Raw genomic sequence first — 18,680 nt, 5'->3', positions numbered from 1 at the left:
GCACCATTTGAGTAGCTTTAATTTAAACTGACCAGATATGGACAAAAAGGTTCCTAGAAAAATACATTTCTTGGCTGGCCTCCTCACTCATGCTGCCCAACATCACAAGCATCAGATCAGAAGAAATAGTCTCCTTTTCAGTCCAGCCGCTGCCACCCACAAATCACAGAAATCAAAGAACTGTAGAGTTGGAAGGGACCACGAGGGTCATCTAGCTCAACCCCCTGCGAAGCAGGACTCTTTTGCCCAACGTGGGGCTCAAACCCACAACCCTCAGTTGCTCCACCAACTGAGCTATACCAGTTTCACAAGCAAACTCTTGGAAGGGGGAGGGGTAGACTGTGACTGCTCAAGGAGGTTCTGTTTGTCAACCATGTCACAATTTCGCCCCCTTAAAAATCAACAGAGACCCTTGTCTCTGCTTGGGAAGGAAATCCAAATTCTTCACAATGCTTGGCGGATCTTGGGATTAGAATAAATTGTGCCAGCAAATACATTGTATAAAGTGGAGAAAGAGGTCTGCGGCAGGGATGAAATTTTGGGGTCCTGCATAAGCCCCCCTTTCCCCTTTCCCCCCAACCCCCAGCAAGAGAAAGTAGAAATGGGATCAAATAGCAAGCAGGCAGGCTTGCATTGCATTTTTCAAAATACACAACTCTGTTTACTGGAACAGTAGATTAGCAAATCCTTTGTATAGCAAAGGGATTTGTAAACTGTCCTACTTTGTAGACTCCTCAGGGCAAAGACTTGTCTCTTTTTGGAGCAGGAAGGGGAGGCTATATTACTCTATAAAAAATCTCATTAGGCAAACTAGGGTGTGTGTGTGTGTGTGTCCATCCTGACTAACCTCACAGGGTTGTTGTGAGGATACAGTAAAACACACATAGCAATCCACTCACAGAATTAACTCCATCCAAGCCACATTTGAGCCATGTGAATAAAAGACAAGCAAATAAACGACAATATTTTGAATCCTCACCTCTGAGATTTTCTGAAATTGGTTGTTGCTCTGGCTGCATTTTTCTGCCGTCTCCAGCGCAATTTTGTAGTTGTCCACGAAAGCCTTGTACACCCCCAGCTGGCTAGCCTATTTGGGGGGGGGGGCAAGTAGTGATATGTGTGCAAAGGGAGGGAAACATTAGAAAAGCATTAAGTTCATTCCCTGAGGCCGTAAGTCACAGCCTTCTTAAACACTGGCACCCACACTTTCTGATCCGTATCCCCGCAGGCCCCATTTTTTCCACATGGGAAATTAATGGGGTTCATCACAGAACTCGAGATAATCAGGGCCTCGTATATTTATACCCCCCCTTCCTGAAATAGCTGAGGACCACCCCACAAACAGGTGAGACCTTTGAATGCACCTTCCCCAAATAAAAATAGTATAATTACAGCTTGCGCAGCAATTTCCCTAAAACCCAAGACGGGAAAAGAAATCCAATTTTTGTTAAGTAACAAAGAAACATTTGCATCATAAGATCCACCTTTAGGCAAGGACAAATCCATCGGCGGCAGCACAACCTTAATTTTCTAAGTGCTACTTTGGCAAGGAGGATTTCCATTTAGTATAGGTTTGTTTTTTAAATAGTCATTATATTATACAGCAATGGTGGCAGTGGGAGGGACAGACCATTTAGTTCCACAGGCCAGATCCTTATGAGGACCTAGCCTTGCAGGCCAGTACATTTCCAAGCACAATTCAAAGTGTTGGTGCTGACCTTTAAAGCCCTAAACGGCCTCAGTCCAGTATACCCGAAGGAGCGTCTCCACCCCCATTGTTCTGCCCGGACAATGAGGTCCAGTGCCGAGGGCCTTCTGTGGTGGTTCCCTCGCTGCGAGAAGCCAAGTTACAGGGAACCAGGCAGAGGGCCTTCTCGGTAGTGGCACCCGCCCTGTGGAACGCCCTCCCACCAGATGTCAAAAAGAAAAATAACTACCAGACTTTTAGAGGACATCTGAAGGCAGCCCTGTTTAGAGAAGCTTTTAATCTTTAAGAAATTAGTGTATGCTAATATTTCTGTTGGAAGCCATTATTGTTGTTGTTGTTGTTGTTGTTGTTGTTGTTAAATCTGAAACGTGGGCAGGGCTGCCCAACATGTCAATGACATCGGGAGATTGGGTGCTTTGAAGGCCCGAAGTTAGTGCTTTAAGCCACCGGAGGCTTCCGGTAGACCAAAGCCTGATTTCCACTGCCAATGTAGAAGTGGAATCTTTCAGGTGCCTGGATAGCTCACTTGGATACAGCGTGGTGCCGATGACGCCAAGGTTGCAGGTTCGATCCCCGTATGGGACAGCTGCACAGGGGAGTCCCTTCACGTTCACTTCCAGCTCTACAATTCCATTATTCTAATCATGTCCATTAACTGCAAATTGGCCTTCTCTGAGTAGCAATAGAATTGGCTGCAACCCACTTTTAAACACAACCAGAAGCCAAGGAACGCCTTTTTTGTGCGACGTCTACTCCACTTTGGAACAAAACAAAACAAAAACTCACAGAATTGGGCCTTTGCAATTGCATACCTGCCACATCTAATTCTAGGAATTAAAAACAGAGGAAGATTCTCCTTCCCATCTCAGATTAACTGCATTCTCGTTTCTGAATTCAGACAGGACCCCCCAAATGTATCACTGGGCATGCCTAAGAGATAGCTGATTTGTAAAAATATTTTGTACAGGGTGAGTCCTTTAAAAGAGGCCCCTTGGATACAGAGTACACGTTCCACGAGGTCTCTTTTAAAAGACTCACCCTGTATATATCCCAAAGCTGCAGCAATCCCCTCCCACGATGGTGCCCCCCTTCCCAATACATGAAGCTCCATGTGCTTGTTCTCGACTCAAGAACTGGGCGAACTTGTTTGCCCCCCCCCTTCCACACCACCCACACAGCTTCTCCAAAACTACGATAATGTATTTAAAACTCTTTGGAGAGAACAGGCAGCGCTCAGGGCAAGGTTTCCACCCTGGGAAACTGTCTGACCTCATTTCAAGCAGTTAATAGAGCTCCTGTCTGCAAGGAGGGCTGCTTTTGGCTTAACAAAGGCAGCCTTGGGTTAAACCTCTCGCTGGCAGGCTCCACGGAAGCAAGGTGTCCAGGGACCAAATTTCCACAAGCAACCCCGCCCTGGCCGATCCGTGGGCGAAGAGAACTTCAGAAGGGCCACCCTGTTGAGGCCAAAAGCTCCCATCTTATCGCTGCTGGCCAACAGCTATGCTAGCTGGGCGAGAAGAGACGTGGCTGTCCAAACCACAACTGGGAAGCATCATTTTGGCTACCTCTGGTCCATCTAATCCAGCATCCTATTCCCCCCGCGATGGCCCAAGGAGAAACCCACAAACAGGGCACAAAAGCAGCAGCCTTTTCCCACTCCTTTGGTGCAAGGCACCCAGAGGCACACTGCTCCATTACAGCCATAGTAACTTCAGCGTTGGGTGAAGAAGTCCTTTGTGTCTGTCCCAAATAATAATAATAATAATAATAATAATAATAATAATAATAATAATAATATAATTTATTATTTATACCCCGCCCATCTGGCTGGGTTTCCCCAGCCACTCTGGGCAGCTTCCAACAGAAAAATAAAACACAATAATCTATTAAACATTAAAAGCCACAGCTTTGTGAATGATGGGAGTTGTAGTCCAAAACTATCACCAGCCCCCGGATCGTACGGCCGCTTGGATGAAGGGAGTTGTCGCCCAACAGCATATTGAGGGTCGCTTCCTTTTTCTCATTGTTCCGCTCAACTTCTGCAAAGGAGGAATTGTTGAGCTCAAAAGACTAGTAGCGAGGGAACCTGGCTCAGCGGGCAGCATCCCTGCTTTCCTACGCAAAGCCTGCCATGTTCTGCAAGGAAGCGGGCAGATAGCACTGTACAGAAGTCGATAGAATTGTGCCTGGCATTGAGGAAGAGGATAGAGAGTTGTTTTTCTCTGTTCCTCATTCAGAGAAGCTGAATGTTGGAAGACTAGGGACAGACAAGAAAGTTTCTTCACACAACACATTGTTATATAATAACAATAATGATTTATTATTTATACCCCGCCCATCTGGCTGGGTTGCCCCAGCCACTCTGGGCGGCTTCCAACAGAAAAATAAAGCACAGTAATCTATTAAACATTAAAAGCCTCCCTGAACAGGGCTGCCTTCAGATGTCTTCTAAAAGTCTGGTAGTTTTCCTCTTTGACATCTGTTGGGAGGGCGTTCCACAGGGCAGGCGCCACCACCGAGAAGGCTCCCAAACCTCCTGCTCATTAGCATTTTACTTGGTGACCCTGCTGGGCCTCTCCCTTCGACTTTATAAACTTTGGTTGTGTCCCACCTCAGATCTTAGTCACCTTCTTTCTAAACAGGGAAGCCTCAAACACCGTAGCCATTCCTTTCAGAAACAGGTCAGAATGTAAAACACGAGCCACGTATTGCCCCCGCTTTTCTGAACCACGATTAATTGTTCTTGACTGCAATAATAATAATAATAATAATAATAATAATAATAATAATTTATTACTTATACCCCGCCCATCTGGCTGGGTTTCCCCAGCCACTCTGGGCGGCTTCCAACCGAATATTAAAAACAGTACAGCATCAAACATTAAAAACTTCCCTAAACAGGGCCGCTTTCAGTTGTCTTCTGAAAGTAAAATAATTACTTATTGCCTTGACCTCTGCTGGGAGGGCGTTCCACAGGACGGGTGCCACTACTGAGAAGGCCCTCTGTCTGGTTCCCTGTAACCTCACTTCTCGCAATGAAGGAACCGCCAGAAGGCCCTCGGCGCTGGACCTCAGTGTCCGGGCTGAATGGTGGGGTAATGGTAATAAATAAACCAGCCTTCCCCAACCTTTAGGTCTCCACAGCTGAGGCTATTATGTACTGGATGCGAAACCAGGGTTTGAACTGGATTTGCAAAGTGTGGTTTTTGTGGCTTAAGCATTTGGTGCTAGCCATGCTTTATTATTTTAGTGTTTGATGCTGTGTTGTTTTTTTTACTATTTTTTATTGCGTGGCATTTAAATTACTACTTTTACTACTACTACTACTATTATTACAAGGTGTGACTGGAAAGTTTGGTAAATGGTCACAGAAAATGGACAGCAAGAAATATTCAAACATACAATCGGCATCGGAAACCCACGAAATGCTCACAATTGTGTATGGAGATGAAGCTGTAACTCAAAAGACAGTGTAGAAGTGGTTTAAGTGTCTCCGTGACGGGCGGCAAACCATCGAAGATGACCCTCGGTCTGGCAGACCATCGACGAGCAGAATGGCAGCAAATATTGACAGAGTTCGTGAGTTATTGATGCAGGATCGGCGTTTTCCGTCCGAATGATGGCAGAAGAATTGCATATTCCGCGTGAATTCATTACTGAGGTTACTGAGTTGTCCCACAATCCATATTCTCCCGATCTGGCCCCACCAGGTTTATTTCTTTTTCCCAAAACTGAAATCTGCGCTGAAAGGGCACAGATTTTCCAACATTTCACACGTCCAAGCTGCTGTGGCAAGGGAACTGAAAGCAGTACGAAAAGAGGACTTCTCCAGACGTTTCCACAGTTCTACAAACATTGTCAATGGTGTATTGTATCAGAGGGGCCTACTTTGAAGGCTTGTAAGGTATGTATGTTCGAATATTTCTCGCTGTCCAGTTTCTGTGACCATTCACCGAACTTTCTGGTCACACCTTGTACTATTATTATTATTGATCTAGCCAGGGTTTATGAGTTTGGTGCTGGCCACGGTTTATGTGTCTGGTGCTAGCCAAGATTCATGTGTTTGGTGCTAGCCACAGTTTACGTGTTTTATCCGCACCAAAACTACTGAGGACACCTCCACAACGGAACGAAAAGACTGGCGATGGACACACAGGAAGTCAAGGACCAGAGAAAGCCGAAGGGTAACTCACCAGCTTCTGGAAAAGGTGGCCAAGCACGACACTGCTGTCCCAGTTCTGGACCTGGGGCCAAAGGCTGTCGTAGAACTCCTTGTGGATCTCGTAGATGTCCTGGATCTTGTAGAAGATGGTCTCAATCTGCTGGATCGTGAGGACAGGCTGGGAGGTGGTGGCTGTTGCTTTCAGGGGCTTCATGGGCTGGAGTGAGTCGGACACAGAGAGAGAGAACCGTTAAACACTGCGACCCCCACATCCTTTGCGAACCAGCCTTTGCGAACCATCCTTGCAAAGCCATGGTGCTTCTAACCTATGCCATAGCTGCCAAGTACCCCGTTTTCCCCGGGAAAACCACTTTTTTACTTACCTTTTCCCGGTGGTCCCCCGTATCACTTCGTCTCCCGTTTTTCTCCGTTATTTTCTCCTGCCGGCGGCCATTTTTTTCCTTTCTGATTTGCCCTTCTATGGGCACCAAAAATGGCCGCTGCCGGCTTCAAAAGTCGCATCTACGCATGTCCGGAAGTGCATAGACGTGACTTCCGGTGTCGGCAGTGGCCATTTTTGGTGCCCATAGATGGGCGGAGCGACACCGGAAGTAGCGTCGGCGCACTTCCTGACATGCGTAGATGCGACTTTTGAAGCCGGCGGCGGCCATTTTTGGTGCCCATAGAAGGGCAAAACAACACCGGAAGTTACGTCGACGCAACTTCCGGTTTCACACGGCTGCCGGTCCCGGATTCTGCAGTCTGGGACTTGGAAGGTAAGCCTATGCTCTGCCTCCGAACACCACACGTAGCACTAAACCGTGGCTTGCTTACACCATGGTTTGTTTAAGAAACCATGAGTTAACCATAAGATGATTAAAAAACACCTTGAGCTCTCCGGAGGAAAAGGTGGGGTACAAATGTGATTAATAATAATAAAAAAGTAAAAATAAATAAATATTTATTACCGGACTATCCTAAACACCTCCGCAGGCGTTTTTAAAAAACAAACCAGCTCCCCACAGAGCACAGCGGCCCTTTGAAATGTCAAGAGTAGTAGTACTTCGCCAGCTTCCCCATTGCGCCAGAATATGGAAGGGGAAGCTCCCCGTGGGCCACGCGGGTGTTGCGCAAGGCAGGGCTGCTGTGACTCGGACGCCAGGCTCTCAGGAGGAAGCCGGAGGCTATAAATAGGCCTCAGAGGGCCACTTTCGAGATGAGGCCACAAAAAGGAGGCTGCGGAAGACGCAGCCGCTGTCTCGGGACGTCTGCTCCAGCCAGAAACATGCGGAACTCACAGCTGCATGACACAGCCATCTCCACTGCGGTCCCTTTTCAAGCAGGGAAGGGAAACTTTGGGCCTGAAAATGTTGCTGGACTACAACCTCCGCCCACTCCCTTGAGCGATGGTCACCCTGCCTGAAAGGGCTAATGGGAGGGGAGAGGACGGCTGTGGCGCTCAGGATGTGCTTGTTTGTCGTTTAACTATAACACGGCTCAGGACCCCAATATCTTGAGGACCCCCTATCCCCATAAGAACCGACCTGGACTCTGCACTTGTCACCTGAAGCCCTTCTCTACGTCCCTCCTTGAGAGGTATGGAGGGTGGCAACACAAGAACAGGGCCTTTTATGTGGTGGCTCCCCAACTGCAGAATGCTTTCCCCTGAGAGGCTCACCTGGCGCCATAATTACATGCCTTTAGGCACCAGGGGGAAAACATTCTCCTTTACCTATGCCGTCGGCAGCCAGCCTCTTTTGGTGTTTTCCACTGGCTGGGAAGGATTTGACCTTGTTCCCTCTTTGATTCCCAACCCCACTTCCCCCAACTAGCCAGGGGTGAGCTGGGTTGTCCCTCCCACCACCGCAGAATCACAGAATTGGAAGGTCCAGCCCCCTGCGATATGGGGCGTACTCACCAGCAATAGGGCTTCGAGCTGGTTGATGTACATCTCCTCACTGGCCAGGAAATCCTTTAGGACCAACCTCCGCATGTCCACCCCCTTCCCAACATCTTGTCCACCCTAGAAGAAATAAGATGTCACATGTTAAAAGGTGAGCGGAACCAAGACTCAGCTCCAAAGAGGATGGTGGTGATTGCAAGTGCCTCTGAGCATGCGAAGAATGATTTTTCTCACACTCCCAAGTTAGAGAGTGTAATTGTTTTTTTTAAAAAAGTTTTATTCCATTGCATCCCCACACACACACCCTGCGAGGTAGGCTGGCCTTAAAGGCAGCAACCTGGCCCTGGTTGCCCCAGTTGTGTGACCAAGGCAGGATTTGAACACAGGACACCAAGGATCAAGCAATGACACACCAAGTCCAGTGGCTCAGTGGCAGGGCACCTGCCTTGCATGCAGAACGTTCCAAGTTCAATCCCCACTGGCATCTCCAGGTAGGAGGAAAGACACCCACCCACCCACCTGAAACCTTACGAGAGCGGCTGCCAGTTAGTGTAGCCAGTACTGAGCTAGACAGACCAATGTTCTGACTAAGTGCAAGGTGGCTTCCTAAGTTCCCAGCACCCTGGGTAAGATGGGGAATGTTGCATTTATCTGGGGGCTAAGATTTGCATTTCATGGGTCTAAATCAAGGATTTGGGGAGTTGTGGTCCTCCAGACATTGATATTCACCAACTCCCAGAAACCACCATAGCCAAAGACCAGGGGATGATGGGAGTTGTGGTCCAGCAAGGTCTGGGGGACCACAGATGTTGCCATATCTTGTAGAGCAAAAAAGAGGACAGCCCGAGCCGCTGGCAGCCTGAGCCACGTGCGCAGAGCAGCCCAAGTCTGACCCCAAACTGCCCATGTCTCCCCCCAAAATACCCCCCCAAAACCCAGACATTTCCTTTAAAATGTAAAAATCCCCCCCCAGATGTGCATGTTGGCCCGCCAAAGGAGGACATGTCTAGGATTTCCTGGACGTATGGCAACCCTATGCCCCCCATCTCTGGTCTGAAGGCTTATCATGGAAACTATCTCACTGAAATCTTGTCGCTGCCCAGAGGGGAGATCGCCAAGGGTCCCAATTCACACAGGCCGCTTTCAGTACAGGCCATGGATGAATGACAAGATAGTATTTTTAAAAGGAAATGCGATTTGCCTCTCTCAGAGCTGTTTCCTCGAGACAACGTAAACCTGAATCCCCCCCCCCCCCAATGACTGAATTGCACATTTACCTCGCAGGCCATGACATGATCCGGGAAATGCTATTTATTTATTTATTTATTTATTTATTTATTTATTGGGGTTTTAAAATCCAATAAATCACACACACACACACACACACACACACACACACACACACACACACACAGAGGTCTTCAACAGTAAATACACAGAGCTTGAGGCAGTTTATATCACAATTTAAAAAAAACAGCACCAGACAAACAATTTATCCTGAAACAAATTAAATAATGATAAAGGAAGACAACTGGACCAGGTTTCTAAAAGCCACCTAACTTGAATAAACAAGATCAGACAATTAACATCCCCTAACCCCTGGGTAGACAAACTAAGGCCCAGGGGCCGGATTCGGCCCAATTGCCTTCTAAATTTGGCCCGCCGATGGTCCGGGAATCAGAGGTGCAAATTTGGTACTCAGTGGTTTTCACATACCAAAGATATGCATGCCAACCAAATCTGTTGTCATATCCTTCCAAATCTAATAAGTCTGTATTTCCCAATGTTATCCATTCTCTTAACCAACAGAGACAGGACGCCTCATAATATATCCTCAGGTCTGGCATGGAGTATCCACCTCTTTCTTTTCTATCCACTAAGATTTTATGGTACTCAGTGGTTTTCAACCAGGGGGCTGTGGCGCCCTGGACTGCCTTGAATGACGGTCAGGGGTGCTGCGGGCAACACTAGCCTCTTCCCCTCCCTTCCTCCTCAGATACGATTTCCCTCTCGCATCTCTGCCCCCCAAAGGCTTGCACAGTGAATGGTGCCTCTGGGGCTGGCCAGGGGGTGCTGGTTGCCAGGAGCTGAGGCAGCCTCAGAGTAAGCAAGCAAGCAGGCGAGGGAGCTCAGCCAGCTAGACCACCAGCCCTTGCTACTGGGAAGGGACAGACAAGTGCCAGGCCCCTCTTTGGGGCAGCTCAGAGAGCAGGGGCAGCAGCTGCGGCTGCCCGGAGGACTCTCAAGGAGAGGAGAGAGGATGCTGAGGGATCACTCCACCAGGGATGGTGTTCGGAAAGGGGGGAGAGCCCGTCGGCTTTGCAGGCAAAGGGCGATGTAACTGGGCTCCTTTGCCTCACAGGGGTGCTGCAAAACAATATAATTGCTCAAGGTGGCTGCGGATGTTAAAAACCTCTGCATTATTCCATTAGCTAGCGGGTTTTCCTTCTAGAGATTTCAAAGTTGTTTTCCGCAATCATTCTCCCATAAGAGCAGGCCAGTGTGGTCACACAAACACCCCAATTTGGTAAGGAGCTGATTTAAGGCCACCCACTGGAACCTGTGGTAGAGGTGAAATTTGTAATGGGGAGCCTCTTGGCTCTACCTCTCCAGGACACAGGGGCGGAGGAAGGGGGGATGCAGTGGGGGCGGACCACCCTGGGTGTCTTCGCTGAAGGGCACACCGCCACCCGCGACTCCCAAGCCTATGCCGACTTTGCCCCCAAAGGCTCCCGAGAATAACGAATATACTGCTTGAGTGCATAGTAAAGGTAAAGGGTAAAGGGACCCCTGGCCATTAGGTCCAGTCGTGACCGACTCTGGGGTTGTGCGCTCATCTCGCATTATTGGCCGAGGGAGCCGGCGTATAGCTTCCAGGTCATGTGGCCAGCATGACAAAGCCGCTTCTGGCAAACCAGAGCAGCACATGGAAACGCCGTTTACCTTCCCGCTGTAGCGGTCCCTATTTATCTACTTACATTTTTGACGTGCTTTCGAACTGCTAGGTGTGCAGGAGCTGGGACCGAGCAACGGGAGCTCACCCTGTCGCGGGGATTCGAACTGCCGACCTTCTGATCAGCAAGCCCTAGGCTCAGTGGTTTAACCCACAGCGCCACCTGGGTCCCTGCTTGAGTGCATATGGAGCCTAAACCAGAGATTCCTAGAACTGTGGCTTGCACGATCCAAATAATATGATAAAATTCACAACTGTAAACATTAATGGCACATTTCTGCAGATTCCAATTAAAACTGCTTAGTTTAATTAATTCATTGATATTGATGGCCTTGGTTCAGTTACAGTCCTTTTTTACACCTCCAGTGCCCCTTGCCCCCCAATAACTCCACTGCCCCCTAAGGGGGGGAGGAAACGCCCACTTTGGGGGATCACTGACCTAACCAGCCAAAACATTCTCTATTCTCACAGTCTTTTAAAACACATTTCTTAAAAAGCAGGATGCCTCTGAATACCACTCGCTTGAAGTCACAGGGAAGGAGAGTCGCCACTGCCACACTTGGGTCTCTCCGGGGGGCTCCCCTTTGCGGCATCTGGCTGGCCGGTCACTGCAGATGCGGGAGGCTGGACTGGATGGGACCCCCTTCTGGCCTGATCCAGCGGCCGGGCTTCTCTGACCCTCTCAGGTTAAAATGCCGGTGGCAGAACAGCTCATTCCGAATGCCTCCTTGCAGAGATGCTCGTTTTGGTTCGCTTTGCATTAATTGCGGTTCATTTGCACTGCAAACGCTCCAGCTGACATATTATCACAGAGGCTGCTTTTACGCGTCCACCAAACAAGCGCTTATCGCTGGGTGGTGTCGCTTGGAAAAACAAAGCAGGTACAAATGAGGGCAAGCCATAGGAGCGCCGGAAGTGGCCTTGTGGGGAGTCAAGCCGGGGCCCTACCTAGGCTCAGGGTTGTCGACACTGACCGGCAGCAGCTTTCCAGGGGGCATTCAGGCGGGGGACATTCCCAGACCTAGCTGGAGATGCTGGGGACTGAACTCGGGTCTTCTCCGTGCAAAGCAGATGTTCTGCCCCTAAAAATGAAACAAGACTCCAGTCCCCATGGTTCTGGTTTAAACAGGGGAAAGCCTTCACGTCGGACCGTGAGACCGTCTCCCACAGTGCTGTCTACACTGACCGGCAGAGGCTCTTCAATGTTTCAGGCGGGCAACATTCCCAGTGCGCCTACCTTGCAAGGTTGTTGGGATAAGGAATAGGAATGGAGGCAGAGGAATCAACCCCACTAGTTCCCCCTGAGTTCCTTGGAAGAAGGGAAGGATTTAAATGCGAAAGAGCCTGACAAACAAACAAACCACCTTCCTTCCTTCCTTCCTTCCTTCCTTCCTTCCTTCCTTCCTTCCTTCCTTCCTTCCTTCCTTTCCAGCAGTTGGAGAGCTTTGTTGTCACTTGTCTACATTCGGAGGAGAAACTACTTAAGATCTCGCCGTCCTCAGGCGGCTCCGACGTGGGGCCTGCCGGGGCTCGACTCCCTCTCTCTTCCGCCCCCTTCCAACCTCCCACTCACTCAGTGCCGCGGGCGCCCCACAGATCCAAACCCTTCCCCCCCAGCCAACCGTGCCACGCAAAGAGCCTGAACGCGGCCCCATGGGCTGCCAGCCTAGGCCTGGCAGGGCTCGACTCACACATCACAAACACAGAGAGGGGGAAGCGCACACACAAGCCAAGGGAGCTTTCAGCCGCTCCACACAAAAAGGGCACATTCCCAACCCAGGAAAGAAAGGAAAGAATAAATAAATAAAAAACCTTCCACTCCACTCTCAGGACTTAATTTGTGTGCCTGGCACCGAAACTTCCTGTAAGTTGAGCTTGCCAGCTCCAAAAGGGGAGCCGGGGGAGAGGCCTGCAATTACTCAGCAACGAAGCAGGGGCAAAAAGAAACGCTCTCTGCCCATGCTCAGAGGCAAGCCATCGTTGCCGCAACACTCCAAAGAAGCCTGAGGCTTTGGCGCTGAAAATCACTTATTTTCCTGGGGAAAGCTGGATGCCGTGCTCAAATTAAGCCCTTGCCTCGGAGTAGGGGGTCTTCTGTTCCGATGGAGAGGGTTGGTTTTAGACAGCAATTGTTGAGGGAGAAAGAGAGAAAGGCAAGGCACAGAAATAAATCCGCTCCAGCCCAAACAAGCAGCCTTATCAGCCCCTGCTGAGCTCCCGCTTTCTACAAACCCCAAACCCTTTTACCTCCATAGGTGGGAGGACCAGGCTGGGATAAAGACAGCCCTGGAAGCCCATGTTGCTAAGCACACACAAATCACCAACATCTCATTCCCAGAGGCCCCCAAATCCTGGGAAAACTCTGGAATTATATCAAGCAGGAGTTATTTTGGGGGCGGGGGGAGCAAGAAAGAGAGAATATGGCAGCATTTACATCTAGATGTAAACTGCAGCCCTGGAAAGCCCAGAGCTCCAAGCCACAAGAGTGCCTCTGGCCATATACAGGTATTATTATTATTATTATTATTATTATTATTATTATTATTATTATTATTATTCCCTCCATCGCAGAACAAGGTGGGATTGAAGAGGCAGGACGTCCAGCAACTCCTTGAAATCAGCCACCCCTTGGGGGCACCTCTGGGGAATCAGGTGAGGGGCTGAACCCGCAGCAAAACAAACCCCTCCCCATTTTATTTATTGCTTGGATAGCAAACGGTTGTCTCTTAAGGAGCTCCAAGCAGCGTACGCAGTTCCCCCCCTCGCTTAGTCCCCACACCGACCCTGCGAGGTAGGCCAGGCTCAGAAGCAGGAAGTTGCGCCAAATGGCCACAAGTTTCGTGACCGAGTGGGGATTTGAACCATGGCCGAAGCCTGGCACTCTAGCCGCTGCAGCAGTATGGGCTCAATCCCAGTACAGTATAAAGCCCAACCTAAGTCTTCAGTGGCCAAGCTACTGGGTCCTTCTGCACCTTTTGGAAGCCACCGTGCCAGTCCCAGAGGTTTAGGCCAGCACAAAGAGCCCGCCTCGCCCCGACTGCGTGCCCACCTTCTCCGAGGCCGGGGAGCTGGGGGTAGCCGACCTCTCCTCTTCCTCTTCTTCGAGGACCTTATCGAGATAGCCAATGGCTTCCTCTTCTTCTTGCATGGCTCCCCGGGCTCTGGGGAGAAGTCGGCCCCCCTCAGAGGAGCCAGGGGCCAGCCAGGCCTGGCATCGCCGCCGCCGGAGGCTGGCACTGCCTCCTTCCGAGGAAGAGAGCCATTCCCGGGCACCGCAGCCCGGGACGGCACACAACACACACCCAAAACGTAACCCGCACCCTTTTCCAGCAGAGGCAAAGTCCGCAGCCAAGAAACTCAACTCCTGTGGGAAAAAAGCGAAGGAGGAGAAGAGAAGGCAGGAAGCAGGAGGCTTAGCTTAACCCCTTCCCTGAGCTGGGAGCACGCATGGCTCCGTTCTCTCTCCCGGTCTTTTCTTTCTGCCGTCCTTGCCCAGCCTTGGCGCTCGTTCCGCAGACAGGAAATGCCAGCCTCGCCCGCTGGCCTGCCCTCCGTAGGTGGGGAAAGGACCCTCTCTCCGAGATACACACGCCTGGCAAAATGATATATATCTATGTATGCATATATTTTTAAGAAAAAGAAGGAGGCTGTTTCTCTCTCTCCGGTGCCAAGAGAAATGCGGAAAGTTCGTGGGAAGGAACTCCCAGCTCTTTGAGGAAGCAGCAGGCAGCTTTTTTCCGTGGTGAAGGAGGGCGGAGAGGTGGAAGAGGAGGAGGCTAGACGCACCCCCTCAAAAAGAAAAAAAGAAAAAACCTGGAAGGGGGGGGGAAGCACGGACACAAATGCCACTGGATGGTTGGAAGAGGAAGGAAGGATCCCAAACTTGCAGCAGTCCCACTCGGAAGAAGCAGATGCAGAAATCACCTGCAAAAAGCAGCTTAAAAACTACTGTCCCCAACCGCAGGAGACAGCATCTCAGGAAGGAAGTGCAAGGTCCACACCACTTCCTAGGCTGGTGCTCGTTTTTTCTCACGACGACAGCCCACCTCGCAAGGCTGTTGTGAAGATGGCTCGAGGTTGTGGGCAGAGTAGGGAACAACAACACTTGAGTTCCCTCGGGGGGGGGGGGAAAGACGGGGTATGAATAAATAAACAAATATAAGAATAGTGATAATTGGTTAATGGAGAGTTGGGAAAAGGTCCTTTCTGTAGCAAATTGTTAGGGGAATGTGAGTCTCAGCAGCTAAAGTGCCAGACTAGGGTGAGAGGCCCGGGTTTGAATTTCCACGCAGCCCCAAAGTGTGTTGGGTTACTGCAGGCCGGCTGCTCTCTACCTCGCAGGGTTGTTGGTGAGGATTGTTTTTGTGGGGGAGAATGACCTAGGCTCTCCTGAGGGCCTTAGGAGAAGGGCAGGCTATTGCTCTAAACAACAACAAACAAATATTTCTTGCTGGAATCTATGCAAAAATAAGGAAGAAAGGGGAGGGGACACGGGGCATCTCGGGATCTTGAAATAGTTTTTGAAGCTGCAAGAGGGACCGCCATCCACAGCATCCCACTGGCTCAGGAGAGTCACAAAAAAGTATTTCCAGCTCTCCCTATATGGGCTTCTGAGCCACACAGGATGTTTCTTTGGCCCAGGTGAAGAGTCCTGTCTGATGCATAAGCCTGCATAGGCATTTCCTAACAAACACAGAAGAACTATATCTATCTATCTATATATCTATATATATCTTCTCTCTCTCTGTTTCTCTGTCTCTCTCCTCCAAGACCAGAAAAAAATGCACAAGCACAAAGTGCGTATAACTTTCTGGGAATGAGCTCAGCCACAAAAAAACTGTGGGTGGGTGAGTGGGAATCCCTGCTAGCAGCCCCCCCCCCCAGGAAAGGGCATCAGGGGCAAGCCGTGGATTGCACACAGTTGTAGAGACCCAGAGGCAGCAAGGGGGGAAAAAGAAGCCTTCTCATCTGCAACAAGGAAGAAAAAGGGGAAACCACAGACCACAGAGTTTCTGCTGCTCTGGGGAGGCGGTCGGGGGGGGGGGGGGGAGAAGAACCGCCTTCTTTTCCCGCCGCCTATGAACAAACATGCTCTTTCCTGGGCTATTTCACTCCCTGCAAAAATTCACAAGTCCACCTTGACGAACCAGTGATACTGTGCAAAATTAAACTGTGCTACTAAATGGGTTTTTATATTGTATTTGAATGTTGTAACCTCCTCTGGGAACTTAGGAGGAGGAAGAAGAAGAAGAAGAAGAAGAAGAAGAAGAAGAAGAAGAAGAAGAAGAAGAAGAAGAAGAAGAAGAAGAAGAAGAAGAAGAAGAAGAAGAAGAAGAAGAAGAGAGGAGGAGGAGGAAGAGGAGGAGGAGGAGGAGGAGGAGGAGGAGGAGGAGGAGGAGGAGGAGGAGGAGGAGGAGGGAGGAGTGGCGTTTGGGCAGGGGAGATTAAATTCTGCACCATGGCAGTCCAAAATCCAGCCATTTTGGCGCTGATGAAGGGAAGTAATAGTACCACTGTATTCTGCTCTGGTCAGACCTCACCTGGAGTACTGTGTCCAGTTCTGGGCACCACAGTTCAAGAAGGATACTGACAAGCTGGAACGTGTCCAGAAGAGGGCAACCAAAATGGTCAAAGGCCTGGAAACGATGCCTTATGAGGAACGGCTTAGGGAGCTGGGTATGTTTAGCCTGGAGAAGAGAAGGTTAAGGGGTGATATGATAGCCATGTTCAAATATATTAAAGGATGTCATATAGAGGAGGGAGAAAGGTTGTTTTCTGCTGCTCCAGAGAAGCGGAGACGGAGCAATGGATTCAAGCTACAAGAAAGAAGATTCCACCTCAACATTAGGAAGAACTTCCTGACAGTAAGAGCTGTTTGACAGTGGAATTTGCTGCCAAGGAGTGTGGTGGAGTCTCCTTCTTTGGAGGTCTTTAAGCGGAGGCTTGATAGACATATGTCAAGAATGCTTTGATGGTGTTTCCTGCTTGGCAGGGGGTTGGACTGGATGGCCCTTGTGGTCTCTTCCAACTCTAAGAGGATCACTCCTAACACCAGGAAATCATGGCTATTCTCTGCCTCCACAGTCAGAGGGGAGAGATTAGCCTGATCAAGCAAGTTACTCTTGTGTTCTTGTGTTGGACATGGAGCTGGGAAGGAGGAGAGAAAACTCAGCTTCAGATGTTTCCTCTCTGGCCAACAATCGGCTTCTCTCAACCTAGCCTGTGGCCTACCTCACAGGGTTGTTGCAAGAGAAGCGGGGGAGAACAAGGCACACACTTTGGAGGAAACCATAATAAAGAAATGCAAAAAGGGCAAGCCACCGCATAGAAGCGCAGAGTTGGGGCGCCCCTCAGAGGTCCTCTAGCCCACCCCGTCAGCACCCCACTTAATACAGGACGCAACCACAGCAGGGTTCAAATCCCCACCCTGCCGTGAAGGTTTCACTGGGTGACCTTCAGCCACTCGCTGCCTATCAGCCAAAACTACCTCACAGGGTTGCTGTGATTCTACCTAAACACCTCTAACTAAATCATTACGCTTTCTCTAGAATCTATTGACATCCATAAGGGCTAGAAACTTGATGGCTGCAAAAGGCCGCCTGCATGCATGGCCCTGACTCTATGGACCGCCCCCAGGGCTGAAGGCCACTGGCTGTCACTGGCCTGTGATCATCACTCTTGTGGGTGCAGTTATATGGGGGGGAGCAATTTTATTCTGGGACGACAGCACACGGCAAAAAGGTGACGCCCCTTCTCACCTATGCTATTACACAAAAACCCGATTGGACATAATATGTAGTTTTACCTGCATCTTAAGGAAAGGATTTGTGGGGGGATCGGGGTTGGGGGCAGGCGAGGCAGAGCTGGGCAGTGGAGGGAGAAGAGAGAGCATAGTGAGGGATAAGTAGTATAGATCCTTTTTTTAAAAAAAGCAGCAAAGGCAATGAGGACTAGAGACTTGAAGCCAAGACAAAAGTGGGAGGAGGAGGAGGAGCCAGTGCAGGGAATATGAAGCAGTGGGTGGATGAGACAGGATGGGCCCACAGCTCTGTGACGGTTGTGAAGGGGGCCTCAAAGCCAGCCAGAGTTTCCACCCAGGACAGTGTGGGAGGCTAAGAGTTAACTGCAAAGGAACTGGAAGGATTTGCTGGTTTTAAAGGCTTGCAAATCCCCTCAGCTATGGGGGCCTCTGCCTCAACAAAGGCAAGCTATTTTCTGCAGGGCTTCTCTTTTGCATGCTCCCCACAGCAAAAACCCCGGTGCTGCAACCCCCACCATACTGAATAATGATTCTTAAATCGGGTATAAGGAAAGGCAGGGGAAAGGTGTCGTTTTTTTTCTAATCAGAAACCTTTTAAAAACAACAACAACAGTGTGGTAGCTCATTATGGCCACCAGGTGGAGCAAGGAGCCCAGATCACAGTGAGGTTGGCTAACCTGAGATTTTAAAAGGAAGACAGGCAGAAAGTGATTTGCAGGGCCTTACCATCTACCTCAGTATCGCTTACACTATCTGGCAGCCACCTGCCCAGGATTTCAGGCGGGGAAATTCTGGTCCTCATGCTTGAGCAAAAAAAATGAAAGGCACAAATACAGGATGGGAGACACCTGGCTTGAGAGCAGTACATGTGAAAAGGATCTAGGAGTCTTGGTAGACCACAAACTTGACATGAGTCAGCAGTGTGATGCAGCAGCTAAAAAAGCCAATGCAATTCTGGGCTGCATCAGTAGGAGTATAGCATCTAGATCAAGGGAAGTAATAGTACCACTGTATTCTGCTCTGGTCAGACCTCACCTGGAGTACTGTGTCCAGTTCTGGGCACCACAGTTCAAGAAGGATACTGACAAGCTGGAACGTGTCCAGAAGAGGGCAACCAAAATGGTCAAAGGCCTGGAAACGATGCCTTATGAGGAACGGCTTAGGGAGCTGGGTATGTTTAGCCTGGAGAAGAGA

The 18,680-nt window shown here is 49.7% G+C and overlaps 1 protein-coding gene across 3 annotated transcripts in view; it reads right to left on the bottom strand.

Moving 5' to 3' along the window:
* The window catches only part of ABR (ABR activator of RhoGEF and GTPase), a 121,091-nt gene that overhangs the window by 53,825 nt on the left and 48,586 nt on the right, over nucleotides 1–18,680 (bottom strand). The window contains exons 1-4 of one of the 3 annotated variants that reach the window (XM_035138840.2): nucleotides 13,776–14,557; nucleotides 7,789–7,893; nucleotides 5,902–6,087; nucleotides 980–1,087 (exon numbers count right to left, since the gene is read on the bottom strand). In XM_035138840.2, the coding sequence (XP_034994731.2) occupies nucleotides 980–1,087; nucleotides 5,902–6,087; nucleotides 7,789–7,893; nucleotides 13,776–13,874 (498 nt within the window). In that variant the 5' untranslated portion in view covers nucleotides 13,875–14,557. Of the gene's footprint in view, nucleotides 1–979; nucleotides 1,088–5,901; nucleotides 6,088–7,788; nucleotides 7,894–13,775; nucleotides 14,558–18,680 lie in introns of those variants that run through there. The other 2 variants (XM_035138839.2, XM_060268375.1) reach the window with 2 other exon arrangements.

This window comes from Zootoca vivipara, chromosome 15 (assembly GCF_963506605.1).
Source record: "Zootoca vivipara chromosome 15, rZooViv1.1, whole genome shotgun sequence".
Taxonomy (NCBI): Eukaryota; Metazoa; Chordata; class Lepidosauria; order Squamata; family Lacertidae; genus Zootoca; species Zootoca vivipara.
The sequence above is the reverse complement of the archived record's forward strand: the minus strand, read 5'-3'. Positions and strand labels throughout refer to the sequence as shown.